At 48.1% G+C, this 20,345-nt stretch overlaps 1 protein-coding gene across 8 annotated transcripts in view; it reads right to left on the reverse strand.

Annotated features, from left to right (window-relative positions):
* RAD54L2 (RAD54-like 2 (S. cerevisiae)) overlaps positions 1 to 20,345 on the reverse strand; it is a 69,203-nt gene that overhangs the window by 3,370 nt on the left and 45,488 nt on the right. For 6 of the 8 annotated variants that reach the window (XM_017820008.1, XM_017820007.1, XM_017820006.1 and 3 more), the window contains 20 exons: positions 19,152 to 19,350; positions 17,583 to 17,722; positions 15,971 to 16,102; positions 14,964 to 15,196; positions 14,282 to 14,464; positions 13,875 to 14,008; positions 12,378 to 12,574; positions 11,509 to 11,851; positions 10,010 to 10,187; positions 9,271 to 9,522; positions 8,606 to 8,724; positions 8,181 to 8,296; positions 7,119 to 7,218; positions 6,593 to 6,798; positions 5,157 to 5,332; positions 4,208 to 4,404; positions 3,898 to 4,094; positions 3,332 to 3,421; positions 2,697 to 2,789; positions 1,017 to 2,501 (listed from right to left, as the gene is read on the reverse strand). In XM_017820008.1, coding sequence (XP_017675497.1) covers positions 1,516 to 2,501; positions 2,697 to 2,789; positions 3,332 to 3,421; positions 3,898 to 4,094; positions 4,208 to 4,404; positions 5,157 to 5,332; positions 6,593 to 6,798; positions 7,119 to 7,218; positions 8,181 to 8,296; positions 8,606 to 8,724; positions 9,271 to 9,522; positions 10,010 to 10,187; positions 11,509 to 11,851; positions 12,378 to 12,574; positions 13,875 to 14,008; positions 14,282 to 14,464; positions 14,964 to 15,196; positions 15,971 to 16,102; positions 17,583 to 17,722; positions 19,152 to 19,350 — 4,271 coding nt within the window. In that variant the 3' untranslated portion in view covers positions 1,017 to 1,515. Of the gene's footprint in view, positions 1 to 1,015; positions 2,502 to 2,696; positions 2,790 to 3,331; positions 3,422 to 3,897; positions 4,095 to 4,207; positions 4,405 to 5,156; positions 5,333 to 6,592; positions 6,799 to 7,118; positions 7,219 to 8,180; positions 8,297 to 8,605; positions 8,725 to 9,270; positions 9,523 to 10,009; positions 10,188 to 11,508; positions 11,852 to 12,377; positions 12,575 to 13,874; positions 14,009 to 14,281; positions 14,465 to 14,963; positions 15,197 to 15,970; positions 16,103 to 17,582; positions 17,723 to 19,151; positions 19,351 to 20,345 lie in introns of those variants that run through there. The other 2 variants (XM_017820012.1, XM_017820011.1) reach the window with 2 other exon arrangements.

Here is a 20,345-nt window from a genome sequence, read left to right on the forward strand (position 1 = left end):
TGAGTGCTGCTCCCTGCATGGGGAAAGGTGCTTCCCCAGCTCCACACACCTCACAGCCCTCCTCCTCACTGGGAAGCAGCACAGCAGGCTCCCACATGTGCTCCCCAATGACAAGAGGACTCCATCCTCGCTCTGGCTGCTGAGCACCCAGAGCAGCTCCTGATGGGGCACATCCAGCCAATGCCACATGGGTCAGCCATGGGCCACCTCCACAGTTGGCCCCGCTCCTAAGGCTACACTTCGGTCAACCCACTGCTTCTTCCCACACAAACAACCCAACAAGCGACCACTGCATGATGGAGGCCAGCTTTTTATTTTTTTTTTAATATGGAAATTAATTTAAAAGTAGAAAGACAGACTCCCCCAGACAATAAATATTACGCTTTCATGAAATAAATTAATGTAGAGGTTCTGTGCAGGGGGAAGTCCCTCCAGTCACAGGTTCAACAGCAACTGGCACTGGGTCCAGTGTCCCCCTCCCAATCTTCTCCACTGCCTGGTGCTGTTGAGAAGCAGCAGTGAGTCCACATACCCCTGGATCTGGTGGGCCACAGCAGGGTGAGACGTGGCCTTCACATAGCCTGGCAGGGCCGTGGAACTGAGGAGTCACCAGGATTCCCCTCCGATGGCCACCAAGACATTTGGGATTGCTCCACTCATCTGACCTGGCACACAGAGCTGGCATTGGACCCACAGGGCCAACCTACCTTGGATGGGACCCTCCAGAAGGCCCCTGGGGAGGACAGGACCTTCCAGAAGGGCCTGGAGGGGCCCCCCATCAGAGCCCTGCCTGCCTGACTGCAGCAGGAGCCTGCCTGGAGCCCTCACACTAGTCTCATGTGAATTTGAAGAGGGTGACAAACTGTTTGTGGGGTATTTTCTTTGTTTTTTTTAATCTTTTTTTTTTTTTATTTTCCTTTTTTTTTTTTTTTAACATCAATCCCCCCCTCCCTGCCCCAACATATACGATGTAGAAGCCTCCCCACTCCCTCCCCATTAAAAACACTTTGTCCCCAACCTCTGCTGGAGTCACCCCCCCGGCCCACCCCTCTCTCAGTGAGAGAAGTTCACAGATAAGGCAGTTCATGTGAGAGGGAGCTCGGCCCTGCCAGCGGTCAAGCCTGCACCTCCAGGCCTGAGCAGGGCAGTGACTCGCAACACCGAGCCGCTGCGGCCAGACAAGACAGAGAACACAGACAGACAGACAGACAGAGCATAGGGGGAGGCACTCCTATGGTTTGCATTGCTGCTTCCCTCCTCCCCTGGCTCTTGCTCCCCTGGCCCTCACAGGTCCATTCTATCCCTCTCCCATCTCCCAGCCCCTAATACAATTCTTATCCTTGACAGCTAAAAAACAACAAAGCAAAACGAAAAGAACAAAACCACCCCCACGCCACACCCTTTGCATCCTTCTCCACCCACTGCCACAGCCCAGAGGGGAAATCCTGACTCCCAAAAAGGTCCTGCAACTTTTGCCTCCTGGCGGAGCTGAGACCGAGCAGGAGCTGGGCCTTTTTATTTCCCTGTGATCTCTATGACATCGTCGTCTTTGTCCTCGTCATTAGAGCTGCATCCCACCTCTGGGACCTCCTGGGGTTCAAACTGAGGCACCTGGGACCGAAGGAGACCCCCAGCTGGGTAGCCCGAGTGAGGGGACATGTAGCCAGGGTAGGCAGATGCCATGCTCCTGGGAAGGCTGCTAGGCAAGACGGGGGCTGGGAAAGGAGCAAACATCCTGGGCTCGGGCAGGAGTGACTGCGTGAAGGGAAGCGAGTAATTGGGCAGCACCCCTGTCAGAGAAGGGTTTAGCATGAATGAGGGGACGCTGGCGGTGGCTGAGGTAGCAGCAGAAGAGCTGGCGGTGCCGGCTGTCAGCAGAGGGTCAGTAGTCACAGGGAACACCAGATGAGGGTCTGGGAGTAAATTGGGCAGCTGGTAATAAGAGGAGCCAGTGCCCATGTACAAGGAGTTTCCTGGTTGGGAGGCAAATGGATGGGTTAGGTTGTGGTTTAAAGAGACAGGAGGCATGGTGAACCCACCAGAGACGGGGTACCCGTGTTCGTAGGGCTGCACGGACGATGGCAACTGGCGCTTCTTCTGCTGCCTGCGGGATTGCTCCTCCGGAGCCGACGGCGAGGTTGACTTGCGCTTGTTGCCCCGTAAGTCCAACACCGAGTGGGTATCGACGTGCTGGCTGGTGGCTGGCAGGGCCGCGGACACGGAGGGGGCCAGGCAGTGAACCCCCACGCGCTGCTCGGCTCCTCGGGCTGCGGCGCCGGGCGCGGTGTCCGTGCGGGCGTGGCCTTGCGCCGTGTTGGTGCTGGGAGAGCTGTGCCGGGACTCGCGCGCGGCCGCCGCCTCCGCGTACTGCTGCAGCTCGCTGATGATCTCGGGGCTGTCGGGGGATATGGGCCGGGTGAGCTCCTCCGTGCTGGGGAGCTGCGGCGATGAGGCACTGTGTCTGCCATTGCTTGTGGACTCCAGGGAGGAGCTCTGGGAGCCTGGAAACAAGGAGATGGAGCAGGTGAGAAAGACAACCTCGGAGAAAAACCTGGGGGCCAAAACGCAACAGTGGAAAGGAAGGTGGAGAGATTGCTCTAAACATAGCCATGAGGAATACACCAGGGAAAGCCACCCCAGACACTCAAGTAGGAAAGCATATGTGAAAGCCTCACACAGCACTCACAAGCCCCTACCTGAGGCAGCTGTCCGACGGTCTTCATTGCCCTTTGGCTTCCCAGTGGTCCGTATAGCAAAAATCCGACCGTCGCTGGTCCGGATATACGTCCCTGGAACAGAGGCAGAACAACGTCATTACAACTCTAATATCAGCTCAGGACCCTGGATCTGTGAGCCCACAAGGCTGCTCAGGCAGGAACAGGACAGCAGTGCTGCAGAAGGCCAGCTCAGATCATGCAGGGAAGCTCAGCGAGGGGCTTCTGTCTCCTTCTTCACTCCTCACTTTCACCTTTGCAGCTTTCATGGGTTGGGGATCACCCCCTCCCAATGTGCTGCTGGGGGGAAACGTGAAACTTTATGCTCGAGACAGAGTTTGCTCTGGGAGCACCAGGAAGTGTTTGGTTGCCCCAGTACATGCAGAGGGTGTTGTGAAAAGGAGACACCCAGCCACAAAGTTCAACAGCTCCTCTCAGGGCTACAGGAGCAGCCACAGCTGCAACATCTCTGCAGCATCAACACACCCAGAGCACAGGCTGCAACAGAGCCACTGCAAACTCCAGACCTCCTCCCCTTCTTGTTTCTTTTCCTGTCAAGGCACTGATTCATGCTCTTACATCCTTTTCTTTGCTACTCAGCATTGGCTAGGACTTACCTTTTGTCCCTCGGATGATGTGGATGCTCTCACCAGCACTGATTCTTGCCTGTACATCAGTGGACGTGTTTGTACCCGGAATCACAATATCTGGCAGTGGGAGAAGAAACAGAACAGTGTCCATTAAATTACAAGCCAGCTACAGTCAGGAGAGAGCAGGTGCCCCACCAACCCCTTTGTCTGCAGTGCAGTTGTCTCTCCTATGTGCTACGCTACAAGCAAGCCCTGGGTTTATTTCTGAGCAGCACAGGAAGGCAGCAGAGGCTCCAAAGATGAAAAAGCCATGCTGCTCTGGCACAGCATGTCCCTTATCCCAAAAAGGACAACTGGTGGCAGTATGTATTGAAGGCCCTCTCATAGGAGTTCACTCCCAACAACCCAGCAGGTCCAAGACCCTTGCACACCTGCAGGGAAAGTCCTCCAGGGAACCACTCAAATGAGAGAGGCAGTATCTTTGGCTCTGATGGCCATCTGCCCACTGCCCATGTGAGCATCAACAACTCACCCTGACGCTCAGTTCACCACAGGTATCACAACTCAACCCACTGTGAGCACCAGCAACTCACCCGTGGTGGTGACAATCTTCTGCACAAAGACACCAGCTCTCTGTAGATAGTTGATGGGGAAGTTGACAGCAGGGTTGGAGCTTGAGGTTGATCCTGCACTGCCCATGGGGACATGGCGGGGCATCATTGGAATGGGGGTGGACTGAACTGGGCGGACGCTTGCCACTGGCTTGTCCTCACCCTTGAGGGCTGGTCGCCTAGTGAGAGAGGAGGGAGGAGAGTACAGTGCCCACCCGACAGGGATAAACATTCTCTGCCCACTCATTTCATGTCTACAGCATGGGAAGAAGGGGAAAGGGCAGGTACTCACCAGTTCCTCTGGCTAAAGGCAGGGATGCTCGTCAGACTCTGGTCACTGGCTGGGTAATACTGTGCGTAGGACGGCCGGGTGTAGGGGACGGATGCTCGCTTTTCCTCCTCATAGCTCTTCTTGGCTGCTTTCTTCTCTGCCTTGGTCAGCTTGTGCTCCTTCCGGTCGATCAGCAGTGACTCATGCTGAAAAGGCTCCTGCAACCCCACAGCACCGCGGTTCTGGCACCAATACACCACAAGAGGGAACCAGCAAACCCCAAACGGCAGCCAGCGGCTCCCTGCGGCAGCCTGTCTCCATCCCAGGCTGAGCAGGAAGGGCAGTTGGGAAGGCAGAGCTGGCCATGGTGAAGTACGTGCAGGGCAGTGCTGTGGATGTGGCCAGGCTCAGATTGAAGTGTGACAGTCAGCTAAGCCATTGCCTGCCCAGCCAAGGCCAGCACTTACCACGAGCACAGAGCAAAACCCAGGAGCCAAAGGCCAGGCCAAGAGTGCAAGCACAGAGTCTGCCACGATGTCATGCAGCCACCAGAGCCCCACAGCACCCAGCCACAGGCCCCCTCTGCACCACCACCCTACCAGAGAAACTCCCGACAACACAGGCAAGTGCTGCCTGTCCCAGCTTTGGTTCAAAGCCACCCCAGGAAAAGAGCTGGCAGCAAGCTGGGATACGCCACTGCCACTTTCCCACCCAGCACCAAGATGAAGAAAAGGGGTGCCTGACAACCTGCCCCCAAAACTGTCCAGGACAGAGGCATCTGTAAATGTGTAGGAGATACCACAGCGAAGGGCAGGGCTCTTTGGGCTCTCTCTAGAGGATTTTCTGCCTATTCCCACCAGCACACAGGTGCATCCTTCTCGCCACCATGGCCCCATCACGCTGCCAGACTCCTCCAGGCCTACTCCTGGCTGTGCAGTGCTGTACCAGCAAGGAAACAGGCTGGTCTTACCTTGGTGATGAGGTGAGGATACTTGAGACAGGCTAATTGTAGAACAGACTCCTTCATCTTGCCTGGATTGAGGGAGAGCTGAGCAGGGTCAGATTCCTCTTCCACAAAATGCAGCAGGTTCTCCACCTCTCGTCGGGTGAAGTTCAGCACTGGGTTCAGATCATCCACCACCCGATCTGGAAAAGAGGGGGAACGAAATTAGCAGAAAAGGGAAGAAATGGGTACTGCTTGCCTGCTGCCCTTCCTACACCCCTGTTCTGACAGAGCTCCCTCCTTACAATCTGCACAATCCTCAGAAGTGTTCTGTAAATGTCAGGGAGAAAAATCACCATTCGTGTTCAGAACTGAGCCTGTTTGACCAAGTCAGGCTGACAAGTGCCTTGTGCTCCAGACTGCACAGCAAGGCAGTGCAGGTCAGCGAGCTCCTGGCAAGCAGGAGTACAAAACTAGTGATGGATGGTGTCCCACCTCACATGACAAGGCTGTAAACATAGGTGTCCCGAGACAGAACTGCAGCCACATCAGTAGGTGCTCTCCCACAAAGCCCACCAAAAAGGCTCAAGTTAGTAACCAGATACTAAAATTTACAGAACTCTGTTGAGTTAAAAGCTCAGAAAAGCAGCCACAGTCCCTCGCTCACAAGAGCCTGAATGCTTTTCTTGGACATTATCCCTCCTGCACACAGGGTAAACAGGAGCATGTGGAGAAAACATCTCTATCCAGGACTCTCTTGGAAGCCAGCTGCCAGGGGACTCCACCTTGAGTGCACAACAGCACACTGAGCAGATCACACTGGGCTGCTGCCTCTGGACTTGTCTTTCAGGCACAGAAGGACTCAGGCAGCAGAGCTCTCTTTGGGTCACCACAACCCTCGGCTGCATGCTCCAGGAGAACAGTTTGACAGCTGGCACAAGCCAGCACAAAAGATACTTGTGGTACAAGGGGAGGTCAGAACTGCAATGAATTCATTATTCTTGGCTCCTAAGTAAGCACTGTGAGTCAAAGGTATCAATATATGTTTTAATTTAGCCATTTTCCCCTCTATTGCTGCTGGAAAAATGGAGGTACAGAGCTATTTAATATGTAACACCCAGCTGAAGGTGAGCAATATCCAGGCACAGGGGAAAACAGACACCCTCTGAGTCTCCAGTCTGTTGCAGCAGCCAGGAGAGTAGCAGTGATGGTAAATGGCACAGCAGTGGACTAGTAACACAGCCCTGCTGCAGGATTTTGGCTCTACCATCATGAATTTCTTAAAGGATCCCATGTCATTGCCAACTCACAAACATCAAACATAACTCTGGGATAGTGTCTGTCACCTCTTTGTCTGGTCTTCAACCTTAAAAAAAGAAATTACAAAACTCACAGAACCAGGACTTACAGGAGCTAAAAGGAGTGAAAGCTGAGAGTGGAATGCCATGTTCACCCACACTTACCTGACATGCCCTGCTTGGAGATCTGACGGTCATAGATCTTCTTCTCAAGGGTGTAATCAGAAACCAGTCTGTAGATGTGGCACGGCTTCTTCTGCCCGTAGCGGTACACTCGGCACACGGCCTGGGCGTCGTGGCACGGGTTCCAGGAGGCATCAAACACCACCACTCTGTTGGCTCCAATGAGGTTGACACCCAGACAACCAGCACTGGAAATTAGAGACAAATTTCAAACTGCTGCCCTGGCCAACTTTCAAAACTTCTAGGCAAGGACGACCATCACAGCCAAGAGTCCACAAGTGTCTATGGAAAGTTCCCTCCAGCCAAACTTTAAGTTTGGTTTCCAAGACTGTTAAGCTGTTGCAGAAGATTAAGACTGAAGTGCTACATCTCTAGGGAACTCAGAAGCAGATGGCATTATCAGGCCATGGAGAACATACTACAAAGGAAGTTAAGAACTGAAAGCCCACCTGCACACAGAACATCAGTGTGAGTCCTCCACTGTGCCCTTCTGCTCCAGCCAACTTACCGTGTGGACAAAAGGAAGAGCCAAACAGAGGTGTTGCTGGGATCATTGAACTGGTTAATCAGTCGTTCCCTTTCTGAGGCAGAGGTGCTGCCATCCAGTCCTGAGAAGGAAATGAAAGACACATTTAAAAGCTCTGTGTGTCTGGGGGAAACAAACCCACTTTCTAAACTCTGAGCTTTGTAACTGGTTGCAAACCAATTCTGGGTCTTCCTCAAGTCATGTACTCCAGGTTCTCAACTGGACCACTCTGTACCTCTAACTTGCCCAGCCAGGCAGGTGCAGTGCAGCCAGCCAGGCTGGGATTTGTTCAGCTGAAAGATCAAGTAAAACATTACTCAAGCTTGTCAAGGCCAGGACTGGGAGTGCTACAACACATCTAGCAGCCCATTAAGGCTGTGCTTTAGGCAAGATGGATAGCAAGCAGGAACAACAGGAACAAAGAACCAAGAGAAATCAAAATTGTAAAGCTTTTGGCAAACCCCCAAAGCTTAGATTTGAGCACAGAGAGTATTGGTCTAGAGGAGTTGCAGGGGGTGCTGTCTCTGCTCCATGTTGCTTCTGGCTGCTCTTCAAAAATCAGCCACCACTTCTCTCAGCCCTGGCCTGTAAAGTAGCCACACAAAGCAACAACCCATACCAGAACGAGACTTAAAACTGGGGAAGAGGGGAGGAGGAATTCACAGCCCTGAGCTAATGAAAGCACTCCAGGGTGATTCTGGATTTGGAAGCAAAATCTAGCAAATAGCTTAAAAGGAAGCAAAAAGTATCTTTTGCAACTTTAAAAAGCAGTAGTAAGTGAGGTGTTAAAGATGTCTAACATCTCCTAAGTAATACGTCAGAAAGAGGATTTGGAAGTTATCAGTTAGTTGCTATCCAACTGACATTGTCTTCCAAAATAACTAAAGTAAGAACAATCTGAAAGAGGTTCATCAAGAGAACGCTTCAGAGGAGCGTCTTCACACCCAAGGACAAACATATGAAGACAGTGGGTGACTTTCAGGAATTAGTCCATCACAGAGGATCAGTGTGACATCAAAAGTGAGGGGGATTTGCTGTACTCACTGTAGTAGTTGATGTTTCGGACCCAGTTGTGAACTCCTCCATCTGAGCCTGGAGGACTCGGCATCGGTCTCTTTGCCAAAAACTCTTCAATGACAGATAAGGTGGACAAGCTCTGGCTGCAAAACCAAGATCTCTGTTCAGGAAAATGACCCCCTAGCAGTAAAAGTGGAGTATCAGAACCCTTCCCCAACCATGACAGCACTGATGGTTGTCAAATCCTGTTTATGCAGCACATCTCTCATTAGTAAAATTGACACTGGCAGAAGTATAAAACCCACAGATGAAATCCAAGATCTAATACAACAAAGGAAAAAAAGGGAAACTGCTACACCATTCATCCTGTGTAACAAGCTTCTAGCACCAGAGGGGATCCAACTACTCCAGTGCTTGGTGACTGTAGAATCAACTATTGATACTCTGCTTACCTGAAGACCAAGATCTTGTCTCCAAGCTTCACACTTTCCTCAATTAAGTGGAACAGTAACACCATCTTGGGCGAGTTCTCCAAGACTCCCGTCTGGTAATCACACAAGATGTCTTTGGCCTACCAAGAAATGGGAGACTATTACAGGTGGAGTTGCTCATCCTCTGTTTAGTCCAACAATCCTGTCTCAGAGATTATTTACATTCACTTGGTAGAGGTGAGAATGCTACTCCCAACTACTGCTGCTACCTCCCCTTCCAGAAGCTCCAAATGACAAACTTCTTGGATGAATGAGTGTCCCCTCAACATTTCATGACTCTTTTACCTCAAGAGCTTTCTTCTAGCCTTCTAGATTTACCACCATCTTATCTAGATCAAATTTCACTCTAACACCTTTTTTTGAATAACAAAGTCCACAGCCTTTCTGGTCAGATGAAAACAATGGTATGAGTGCTGCCTGCACTCCTGCCTCATGAGATTCATAAACCCCTCCCAGCATTACACAACCTGCTTATCAAGATGCTCTATGGTAAAGAAACGTAAGAGAAACCCACAACTCAAACAGAAGAGTCTTCTCTTTGCTCCACTTCAGAAAACTACCCTAAAAAGAAGTACACTCTGATTTCAGACTCTCCAAATGAAGAGATTTCCAGCAGTGGCACTCACCCACTCATAAGTTACGACCTGATTTGCTCTCTCTTGAAAAGGGTTGAAGCCAACACTCTGGAGGAACTTGCTATTAGTAGCTTCCCCAACTGGTGATGCCAAAGCATTACTCTCTGCTTTGACTTTAATTCCCTGAGGCTGGCAGCGGGAATTAGTACTTGCTGTGCCAAGGTCATCCACATCCAAATCCTGCTCGTTTGCCAGATTCTCCTTTTGCAGAGCTTCATACAACACATCTGGATGGTTCCAGATCTGAAAGGGAAAGGAAAGAAAGTGGTTAGATCTGTGCTGGCCTGCTGCTTGCCAACGATTGTGGTCTGAAAGCCCCACAGCTATTCAAAGGTAAGAACTGATACTTCCTCTAGGCTCTCATATCTTTAAAAGTGCCAAATTCTTTCCCTGAGAAAAAACCAGGAGGCCACTGTGCACCCCACACAGCACAAAGGCAGAGGAGGCTGCCTGTTTGCACTGCAGCAGGTAAGGCTGTGCAGGTGAAGGTATCAGCCCAGTACTGGTTCAGCTGATGGCTGCAGGTTTCTTGCACAGTTTGAAAAGCACATTTAACATCTCCGCATCCCAGTTCTGGAAGCAAAGATAACAACACTGTTGGGCCATCACAGAGCACTCTGGGAGAGAAGATGTCCCTGGCCAACCACACTTTCGCTTCCTGTTTTGTCTCATATTCCTGCCTTTGCCTTACATATTAGAATATTTCTTTGCATCTCCTGCCAAAACCTACCTTGCAACAGACACAGAAAGCTTTGAGTGGGTTCAATCCCAGCCAGCCACTGTTGCCTGCGTCTCGGAACCGGTTCATGAACTCTGTATAAAGGGCCCGCTGGATCTTCGACAGACGCACCAAAATGACGTGTTCTTCCTTAGATGGGAGCTGAACCTTCAGAACGTTGTGGCCCCGCCTGCGGAGGAAATAAAAAGAGAGATAAATACAGGGAAGGGAATTTCCCAATATGATCTCTCTATGGCTGCCTGTAGGGTAAGATTTTGACTTCTTGCCCCCCTGGCTGCAGGGAGAAAGATCTTTAAATTGCATGTTTCTCTAATGCATGACACGTCCAAGAGACTATCCCTGCAGCCAAATACCAGCTGTAAACACAATTATAGAGACCTCAAACATTACAATCATCTAGCACAGGTCACAGTGTTAGGAGGGTGATGAAAGTCCTGTTTTCCATGGTAGCTGAAAACCAGAAACAAGACTGAAGGTTTATTTTCAGCTCTGCTAATGATTAAGACATTCCATTCAAGTCACTGGTCCAGCATCTTAGAACCCTCGTATGAGGAAGAAAAGCTGATTCGTTTCCAGAGTGGTGGAGTCACTGTCCTTATTTCATAACACTTTCATGAAACACTTTTAGATCCTTGGGTAGAGGATGTCAAGAAGTGCACATCCAAATTAATTATTAAGCCATCAAAATAAACCCGAGGTCACTCTGGTGCAGTCAGAGGCATTGTTCTCTAATATCAGAGTCTGTGGTACCAAAGCAAAGCAACTTTACCTCTAACCATAAGGCAAAACTGAGCTGTAAGAAACAGTGTACCCAGCAGTGCCAGGGCAGTGATCATCCCCCTGTGCTGGGCACTGGTGAGGCTGTGCCTTAAACCCTGGGCTCAGTTTTGGGCCCCCCACTACAAGAAAGACATTGAGGGGCTGGAGCGAGTCTAGGGAAGGGCAATGGAGCTGGAGAAGGGGCTGGACCCCAAGTCTGATGAGAAGTGGCTGAGGGAGCTGGGGAGACTCAGCCTGGAGAAAAGGAGGATCAGGGGGGATCTTCTTGCTCTCTGCAACTCCCTGACAGGAGGTTGGAGTGGGAGCCAGGTGGGGGTTGGGCACTGCTCCCAGGTAACAAGTGACAGGACGAGAGGAGATGGCCTCAAGTTGTGCCAGGGGAGGTTTAGACTGGATATTAGGAAAAATTTCTTCACTGAAAGGGTTCTCAAGCACTGGAACAGGCTTTCCAGGGAAGTGGTTAAATCCTGGAGGGATTTAACACAGGTGTGGATGTGCCATCTGGGAACATGGTTTAGTGGTGGACTTGGCAGTGCTGGGGGAACGGCTGGACTTGATGGTCTTACAGGTCTTTTCCAACCTGAACGACTCCATGACTCTACAAGGCAGCAAGATTTAATTGTAGGACATAACTTCAGCAGATAAGCCGGGTAATTTGGGAGGAAGGAGGTGTTTGCATGGACCACACCACTAAGAACTGAGGGACTCACCGCTGCACGAAGCCTTCCAGCAGGCTGTGCAGGACGTGGCTGCGGTACCTCATGAGCCGCACGTCCTGCGGGGTGCTGTCGATACACTGCCCGTTCAGGATGGGCCGCTCAAACATGTTGCTGAATTCCTGCCGTGAGCCCAGAAAGTCGGGTCGGACGAAGTCCACCATGCACCAGTACTCAATGAGGTTGTTCTGCAGTGGGTACCCAGTCAGCACCACCCGCCGGCGGGAGCGGATGTTCTTCAGGGCCTGAGAAGTGCTGGCATGGCAGTTCTTTATCCGGTGTCCTTCGTCGCAAATAACCACGTCTGGGCCAGGGCGAGACAAGGCCTTCTCAATCCCTGAGGACAAGGAACATTAAGTGTTAGTTAGAGATGAATAAGACAAAGTTCTGGTTTTACATGGTCACCGACTTCACAAAGGAGGGGTAGTTCTGAAAGACAAAAAAGCAGTACTCATGGGTGCAGAGAGCCAGGCTGATTCAGGAGATAAAATATGACTAGACACTAGTTCTGATTTAGCATAATGTGGTAATGAGCAAACATGACTGTCCCTTGATTTCTGCTCAACGACCCGCATTACATCAAGTTGGGTGTCTTGCAGCATTTCAGACTGGCAAATCTCACGCTGACAAATCCCATAGTTCAGTCTTCTGACTTCCACACTTACTTGCAGCTCTTGCAAGAAATTAAAGACTCAGCCAAAGCGCAACAACCTTCTGCTTCCAAAGACACACTCCTGCCCAGCAAGGTTTGATCATGTCAGCAATGCTAGAACCGAGTTACAGGTTGTTTCCCTGTGCTGCCACTGCTGATGGCCAGCTGGACAGCAGGATCACACTCTCCCTCTTGAGGGCTGGCCTCCCACCTTTCAGAAGCTCTTGCTGCCGGTCTTCCTCATCCAAGTCAATAATGACAGGGCCAGCTTGTTTCTTTGTTCTCTTCTTCCTGCCAGTGGCAAAGGACTTCTTCAGTGAGAGGAGACGGTACATCTCGTATCCCATCAGCAGCACACCACCGTCTGTCACCCAATCATTCACCACCTTTGCACGTGCAGCTGTTGTCCTGCAAAACAACCAAATAAACTTCAGATTTTCTCCAGTTTCAGACTGAATCACTGGATTGGAGTCTGCTGAGAAAAAAGACCCCTTCAATTAATTTAAAGCACTTTTCTCACATCAAACCAGACAAAAGAACACAATGAAATTTCTTAAGGAAGCAAACTGGCATAGAAGTGGAAAAAAGCCTTTTAAGTGCCACTGGTAGCAGGGTAGAGAATGACAAATTGTTACAGGAAATGAGCTGTAGAAGTCTATCATGTACAAAAGGACATCAAACTTGAGAGCATCTGTGCTGGTGATTTTTTGAGAGACCTTAAAACACTCGTTTCATGACAGCACCCTTTTTAAAGAGCTGTTGAGTCTGCCTGTGCAAAAACCATTTTCAGAACTAGCTGCTAATGCACATGGCTGTAATTATCTAGTTGTTTTTCCCTTGTTGTTGTCTCCTCCAATGCTCATGTTCCCCAATTATTCCTTCCCTGGCAGCCTTCTCAGATTTGGTTCAGATAAAGACACTGTCTTCACTCAATCCACCAGACCACACCAGATCCTGGCCAGTAGTAAACACATGGTTGGAGCAGCATCAGCAGATTCAAAATATGCCCCAGTCAGAAGGTGAGGACATCAACAGGTGGGTGTATGAACCGAGAATTCCCTAGGATCACTGCAATGTCCTGATCCAGGTAGGAAAAATAATCCAGAAAGAAGCAGAGATCCATGAGCCAAGAACACACTCCACACCAGGCTGTAACTGCAATCACTGATCTCTCCTTTTTGGACAAAGAGGCTTTGTATATTTTGCCAGAACCCTTCATGGACAACTTCATTCACAGAAAGTCAAAGTGTCAGGTAGAGGAATCCCTAAATGTGTGAAAAATCTTGGGGGAAAAAAATCAACCCACATTTAAAATGCAAGAGATGTGGTGCAGGGACACACGCCTCAGGAATCCCAGGACTCTGACAGGACTAACAGTGTCCCACCAAGCCACAGCACTTCTGCTCCTCTCTGCAGTTCTGTCTCTGGGACTGGGTTCCTGCTCTCAGTACAAATGGAAGAACAGAAAGGTGTGTCAGCAGTGTGAGAAGGAAGTACAAGATATAAATATCGGATGAAAGAGACAGGTACCTCTCACAGGTACCAAAATCCTCCCCTCAGACAGCATCCACAATAAATGCAGACTGGGAAAGATCAGGGAGTCAAGGGCACAGAATTAACCCAAACTGAACAGTCTGCAACACCAATTCTGATAACAGTTCCCTAAGACACAGTTCAAGAGCTCAAAAAGACTTTTACTGGCACCTACTTGTGTTCATCATTCAGGATGTGGACTTTGAAGGTGCGGGGCTGGACCTCTTTGGAGTTATAATCAGCAGGAAGGTTTTCAGGTGCTGGGAGCCACATGTTGAACTCTGCTAACCAGTTTTGGAGTGTATTCACCTGAAAAAGTTAGCCATGGAAGGATTAAAAACCCAGCTGAGTCACTTGCGATTTTAAGATCAAAAATGAAAATAAGGACTGACAGCCAGCTGTGCCCAGACAGAAGCAGCAGACCACAGCATGCAAACTCAGGGACAGGGAATGAAAGAGGGAGAAGAGCAGCAAGGGTATGACAGAGCTTGATGTGAGATGGGACACTAATCAACCTTCTCTATGCAAAGAAAGAAGCAGTGCAAAGAAGCCCCTCAGCCAGCCCTTCATGTGGCTACTCACAGGTACAATGGCAAGAACAGTCTTTGCCTCCGTGTGCCGGAAAAGTACATCCAAGAAAGAGATGACCTGTATGGTCTTGCCCAGGCCCATGCTATGTGCTAAAATACACCCAAACCCACTGCTGGTTTTAAATCTCTCCAAGGACTCGACCAAGTTGTCATACAGGAATCGGATCCCACCAATCTAGACATAAAAGTAGAAAAGGTATTAGAATGGTGGGAGAAAAAAACCCCAAGGTGGGTATGTATTTACAGAGTGGCAATTATGTCAGGATTGCATAAACCACTGAACTATAAAGGGGATGTTTCAAGTTCACTGAAGTACTCTAACCTGGGGAAGGTTCAGAAACTCAGTACTTTTAGATACTCATAAAATGTCCTAAGACTATATTAATAAATCAAAATTAATTTGTAGCCAGAGAATCTGAATTGGGGTTGATTAGTTTGCTTATAAATATAATTTTATTTTTAAAAAGTTCATCTAAATATACAAAGGTCTGATAATACAATAGCCAAAGTTATACAGAGCCTTGGCCTCCCTTTAATTTGTCTGTATCATTTGACTGTCCACAACAGTCACTACCACAACCAGACTGGTCACAGAGCTCACCAAAGAAGTTCTCCTGAGATTGCAAGGCAGGCTTGTCTAAAGTCACTGCATTTGCAAGACTAACAAAGCCTACCTGATGAGGTTTTACTGCATGTGCAAGCTGGGGAGCCAGGAAAATGTCCTCTTCGTTTGGTGGATGATTGATGTTGACAATGACTTGCCCCAGAGCATCTGACTGATTTAAGGCATCATTCACATGAGAGCCACTGCTCTCTTCACTGCCATCCTCCTCCCCTTCATTGCCAGAGTCACTGCTGTCCACAATTTGGAGGGCATCATCCTCTCCTGAGCTCAGCTCAATCACTTCTGTAAAGTAACCAAAGCAGGACAGAATAAGGGCAAAGGTGAACTTGACATCAGGGTTTATCATACATGGAAAAAACTATCAGGAAATAAGGCTACCGCCACCTTTTGCAATTCCACACTGGCCTAATGACCCATCCTGAACAAGCAGGCACAATACAGACACACCAGGTCCCCCAAATCAGCATATGAAAGCATGACTTTCCCTGAGCTTTCCTACGTTTCAGACAACATTAATTTGGGCTGATCCAAACAGAACGTGAGACAGTTTCTATGAGTGATTTCCATTCTCCTCCATATGCCCTCTTAACAAAACCCAGGCATGCATTTTACCTACTGACGCAATGTCTAAGGACCACCAAGGAAATTAGGGAGAAGTACTGTACCAGAGTGGTATAAAGTAGTCAGGTTAGGTCCATTTGGGACAAGAGACATAAAAACCACTTTCAGCTGCAGATCTGAATACTTAGATGCTCCTTTTATACACAGCAGATGATGCCACATCTCACGTAAGCATTCTTCAGCAGAGCACTGAGCAAAGTTAAGTGCATTTATAAAGCAGAAATAAACACAAGTTCACAAGAGGGCCTGACAGGCCATTTTATAAATGTCACTTCAGGACTCACAGAGCAGAACTGCCCATATAATTGGAAACCAATAGGCCTACAGAAATCTGAAGTGATTCACCACTGGAGCATCTGACTAGATGAAAACAGACTTGTGGCTGAATAAACAGCATATTGTGAGAAGACCAGGCTGAGCCAATTGGTCACTTACCATCTTTAATGCTATTTTTTCCTTTAGCATCATCTTCACTGCCACTGCTGGTACTGTCGAGGCAGATTACTTCCTCAGCCAGGACCTGAGGGGGGAGCTGGGTCGCCTCTGCGGTTCTGAAAACGATGTCCTCTACAAACATAAATCATAAACAATAAGTAATTCATAGTAATAAGGAAGGAGACAAAACTGTTCAGAAACCAGACAGTATTTCCTTCCACTTTTGCTCCAATAACTTAGTCCTGGAATTTTCCATAACAGACTCTCACTGTCTACAATACTGCTATGACTCAGCTTCCTGGGTCACACTCTGCTCCTTTCTCAATATGCTGAAACAATAGGCCATTGCTGATGGCACCCCCTGTTTCATGCCCTGACTGGGGCACACTGACCACGCAACATGCTGAAGCCCTTTGTTTCTCTTTTTTTTTTGGTCTCAAAAGTAAAAGCTGTGTTTCACCCAGCAAAGAACTGAAGGGATGATAACTGCCCTTTGTTAGTAGGGACACTGTAATAATTACATCCCACATATCCTAAACAACTTTTGCTGATCAAGAGCATTTGTTTGTATATTTTAGTGCTGCTATGTGGTGAGAGAGGCTAATGGGTCCAAACAGCACCACTGCAGTGACTCAGCAACGATATTCTTCTGGGGCTTCAACCTACCCTGCAACAGTTGAAGTGTTTTAAACAGCCCTTATTCCTTCTCTTCTATGTAAAAGTGTTTTGAATACTTGCACATAAGGGAGAATATGCATTTTCTCAAGAGGCAAAGCCAACTCAGGAACTCCTTACTCCTGACTCCTTACACAACATCCAATTGCACTTCCTTGCCCTTTACACCAGACAGAGGCTGGTCACCACTAGATCACCAAAATGATCCAGATTAGGAAACAATGCAAGATGACATATTCACCAGAAGACAAGAGGATGCTTAATCATTTATACTGCCTGCTACTCACTGCTTGCTGAAACATGCAAGAAAGGACAAGGTTACATCATGAACATACATGAACATCCCAGTCTATTGCTCCACTACCCCTGGCACAGACCATTCCCAGTACAAATAGGGTCTGGACATGGCAACTCTACCAGTTAGAAAGACAAGAGAGCTCTGCTCCAGAATTCCGCTACACACAATTAATGTGTCAAAATATCTTCAACAAGATATTTTCTTCCTGGCATCTTTCACCATGCAGCCACAGCATCTTGATTCAAAACTAGCTCACAAGTGGAACTGTCTACACTGAACCAACAAGTGCTTTGGAACTGCTGTTACAAGAGTTTACTCTTGGAAGTGCAAGTACAGCACAGAAACACAGAATGGTTTGGGTTGGAAGGACCTTTCAAAGGCCATCTAGTCCAACCCTCCTGCCATGGGCAGGGACATCCATCCTAACCTTGAATGTTTTCAGAGATGGGGCATTTACCACCTCTCTGGACAACCTGTGTCAGTGTTTCACCACCCTCTTCCTTTTATCTACCTGAATCTACCTTCCTGCTGTTTAAAACCATTACCCCTTGTCCTCTCATGGACAAGCACGGCACTACCTTCTTCATTCAGCTTCTGTCCTTAAAACTACTGCTTTGGTTGGCATCTCCCACTGCTTACCAGGAAGAAACTCAAGGGGTACAGTTGGAATAGTAGCTGGATAATCCTTCCGCTGCTGCTCAAGCCGTTTCCTCCTCTCCAACTCTTCCTGCTGGGCTGCCTTTGTCACGGCTTCCAGTTGGTCCTCACGCAACAGCTTTCTGAACACAGGAGCAAACGTGATTTGGTTACACTCAAACAATATCTCCCAAAAACATGAATGATTGTACAGCTGGCTCAAAAGATGATTGACAGGTTCCAGGAGTCTGTCAGCTACACAGACGGGGAACATCATCATCAAAAGATAAAGGCAAATACAGCTACTTCAAGACTGTGCTTCCCAACTACAGGTAACACTACGAGTAGTCAAGGAAAAGACAAAAGTTTGAGAGAAGCAAAATAATGAAAGGAGAAAAATTGGGAGTGAGTAAGCACATACGTAAAGTAGGTTACCAGAGACAAGTTCTTCTATCTGAAAGGATGTTTTTTATTGATATGCAGTCTATAAACACAAAGTGCACAAAGCCATGCAAAGAAGATACGTGGGAGGAAAAGGCATCAATTCCACCACAAAAAGTCATTACCCTGATTCTCTTCTGACATAGTGTTTTCAGGAACTAGGACCTCTAATGGCTTTAACAATGGTTTCAAGGGACGCTCTCAAAGCACCTTCCCTTTACAGGTAGTTTTCTTTACTTCCAAATGTTGCTCTTCCCCTTTTCACATGTGCAGTACTGGAAATGAAGGTGCTTTTGCCAGGGGAGAGGTGCTGTACAAGCAGTGGTAAAATCCAGCTCCCTCTAACTAGTCTTTAGAACCACCCAACCCCACACTTCAGGGACGTCTTGCCCATCCTAATGAGGGAGGGGGAGATAGGAGGAGATGTCCCCAGGCCTACTCAATACTCATTCCTTTGGCTTTAAGAAAATCAATCTGCACAAACTTAAACATGAACCAGAGACCACCAGCACATTGCACACAGGGCAAGAGAGAAGCCACTTGAGTTCCTGTTCCATTAGGACTCCTCTGAGCATTTAAGAGTCCCCTTGAACATTATTTCATAGCGATTTACCACTCGACAACTTGTCCCAGAATATGTGGTGACTTACACAATCAAACTATTACTGCTTTATATAAGCCAGGTGAAACTGATTTCTAACATTTCAGCCACCAGCAGTAGCATCAGCATTCTTGCTAACGAAAACCCAGGATAGTACAGGAAAAGACTGTATTTTAGGCTGTTTTCAATAGGATTCACCTCAGCAAATATCTGAAACTGGTATTAACTTAATGGTGGTACTGTTTTTCTATTACATCTTTTAAAAGCCAGCAGCAATTACACAACTTTTGCAATATATTCCATAACCAAATATTCCCTCTTCTGAAATACCAAACAAGTCTGCACCCACATGCAGCACTCCAGTCTGAGATCATACTACTCCCACTGGTGAAATCCTAAGGTTTTGGAAAAGAAAAACCATCTGCTCTGCCAGCAGTGGCAAAACGTAGCTCAGAAGCAAAGTGCAGAGATTCTGTTTTCACCCAAAGGGCTCATGTGACCCTAGCTCTTTCTGTCCTGCTGCTCCTTACCTTATGTTCCTCCGCATGTGAGACGGTTTCTGAGCCCTCTTCTTTTTGGTGTCCTCAGAGGCCAGGCTCTTGTGCTGGTTCTGCAAGAGTTGCTCTGCCCGCTCACTCGGAGATGAGGTAGTTGAAGTCGAGCGCTGCCATTCTCCATCCTCTGTGTGCTCAGCATGGTCACCACTGAACACACCTTCCCGGGGTTGGTCTGCAAAGGGGAGAAGGCCATGACATGAGAACATGACATGAGAGCTGTGCCAGTCTGGCTTTCACATGAGCATTCATCAGGATTTGAGCTGAGTGGGAACCGACAGTCCTGATTCTCTCTCATTTGGAAGCATGTTTCTCCAAGGGTCAACACTTGGGTCCTTTCCAACAGCCACTCTGAGTGTTAAAAAGTTTTATAGTGAAGGGTCTGTTCCCAGTAAAAGCCAAGACTAACACCATTCAACGTAGCCCAAAAGTGTCCTGACAAGAAAACAAGGCAAAATTGTTTAAGTCTACGTGGAGCACTTGCTGTCCCCAAGGGTTTGTGTTCCTACAGGGACCCAATGAGTTCTGATTAAAACAAGGAACTTAAATCTCTTTACCTTTGTTTCATGTTGTTCAAGTAAGGCAGAAATTTCCATTTATATGACACCTTCCAAGTTAACAGAACCATCTTTCAAGTTAACAGAACATACCATGTAAGAGGTTATCTGGTTCAAACACTGGGCACCTCAGTGGTTTTAGCACCAGGCTCCACTCTCATGATTTAAATTGTAACTTCCAATGAACTTTTTTAAAAATAAAAAGTAAGTGGCATTACTCTTTCTACATTATAAATCACATGCATTCTTTTTTCTCTTCACTCTCCCATTTTCAGACTTCCATTAGCACTTGATTTCACTCTTAAGGCATTATATGAAATGACACCTTGTTCTATGTGACACTTGGCTCTTCAACAGGCTGCCAGTGGCCAAGCTAATGCTTCCAGAGCACAGAAAGGAGATGTTTCTGTTCAAAAGCTCCCCTTGAAGCAAACTGTTTCTGACAAGCATTGTAATAGCTTCTTTGAAGCATCTTGTCCCCTTGTGTCAGGCAAAGAGATACCCTGAGTCTCATCTTGTAATCAGCTTTCTTGCTTACATTGTGTATCCGAGTTAATGACTGAACTGAAATGACACTTAGACAGAACTTTGAAGGAAAGAAGACATCAGTGCA

The sequence above is a fragment of the Lepidothrix coronata genome, unplaced genomic scaffold, assembly GCF_001604755.1.
Source record: "Lepidothrix coronata isolate B3197 unplaced genomic scaffold, Lepidothrix_coronata-1.0 Scaffold78, whole genome shotgun sequence".
NCBI classification, from domain to species: Eukaryota; Metazoa; Chordata; class Aves; order Passeriformes; family Pipridae; genus Lepidothrix; species Lepidothrix coronata.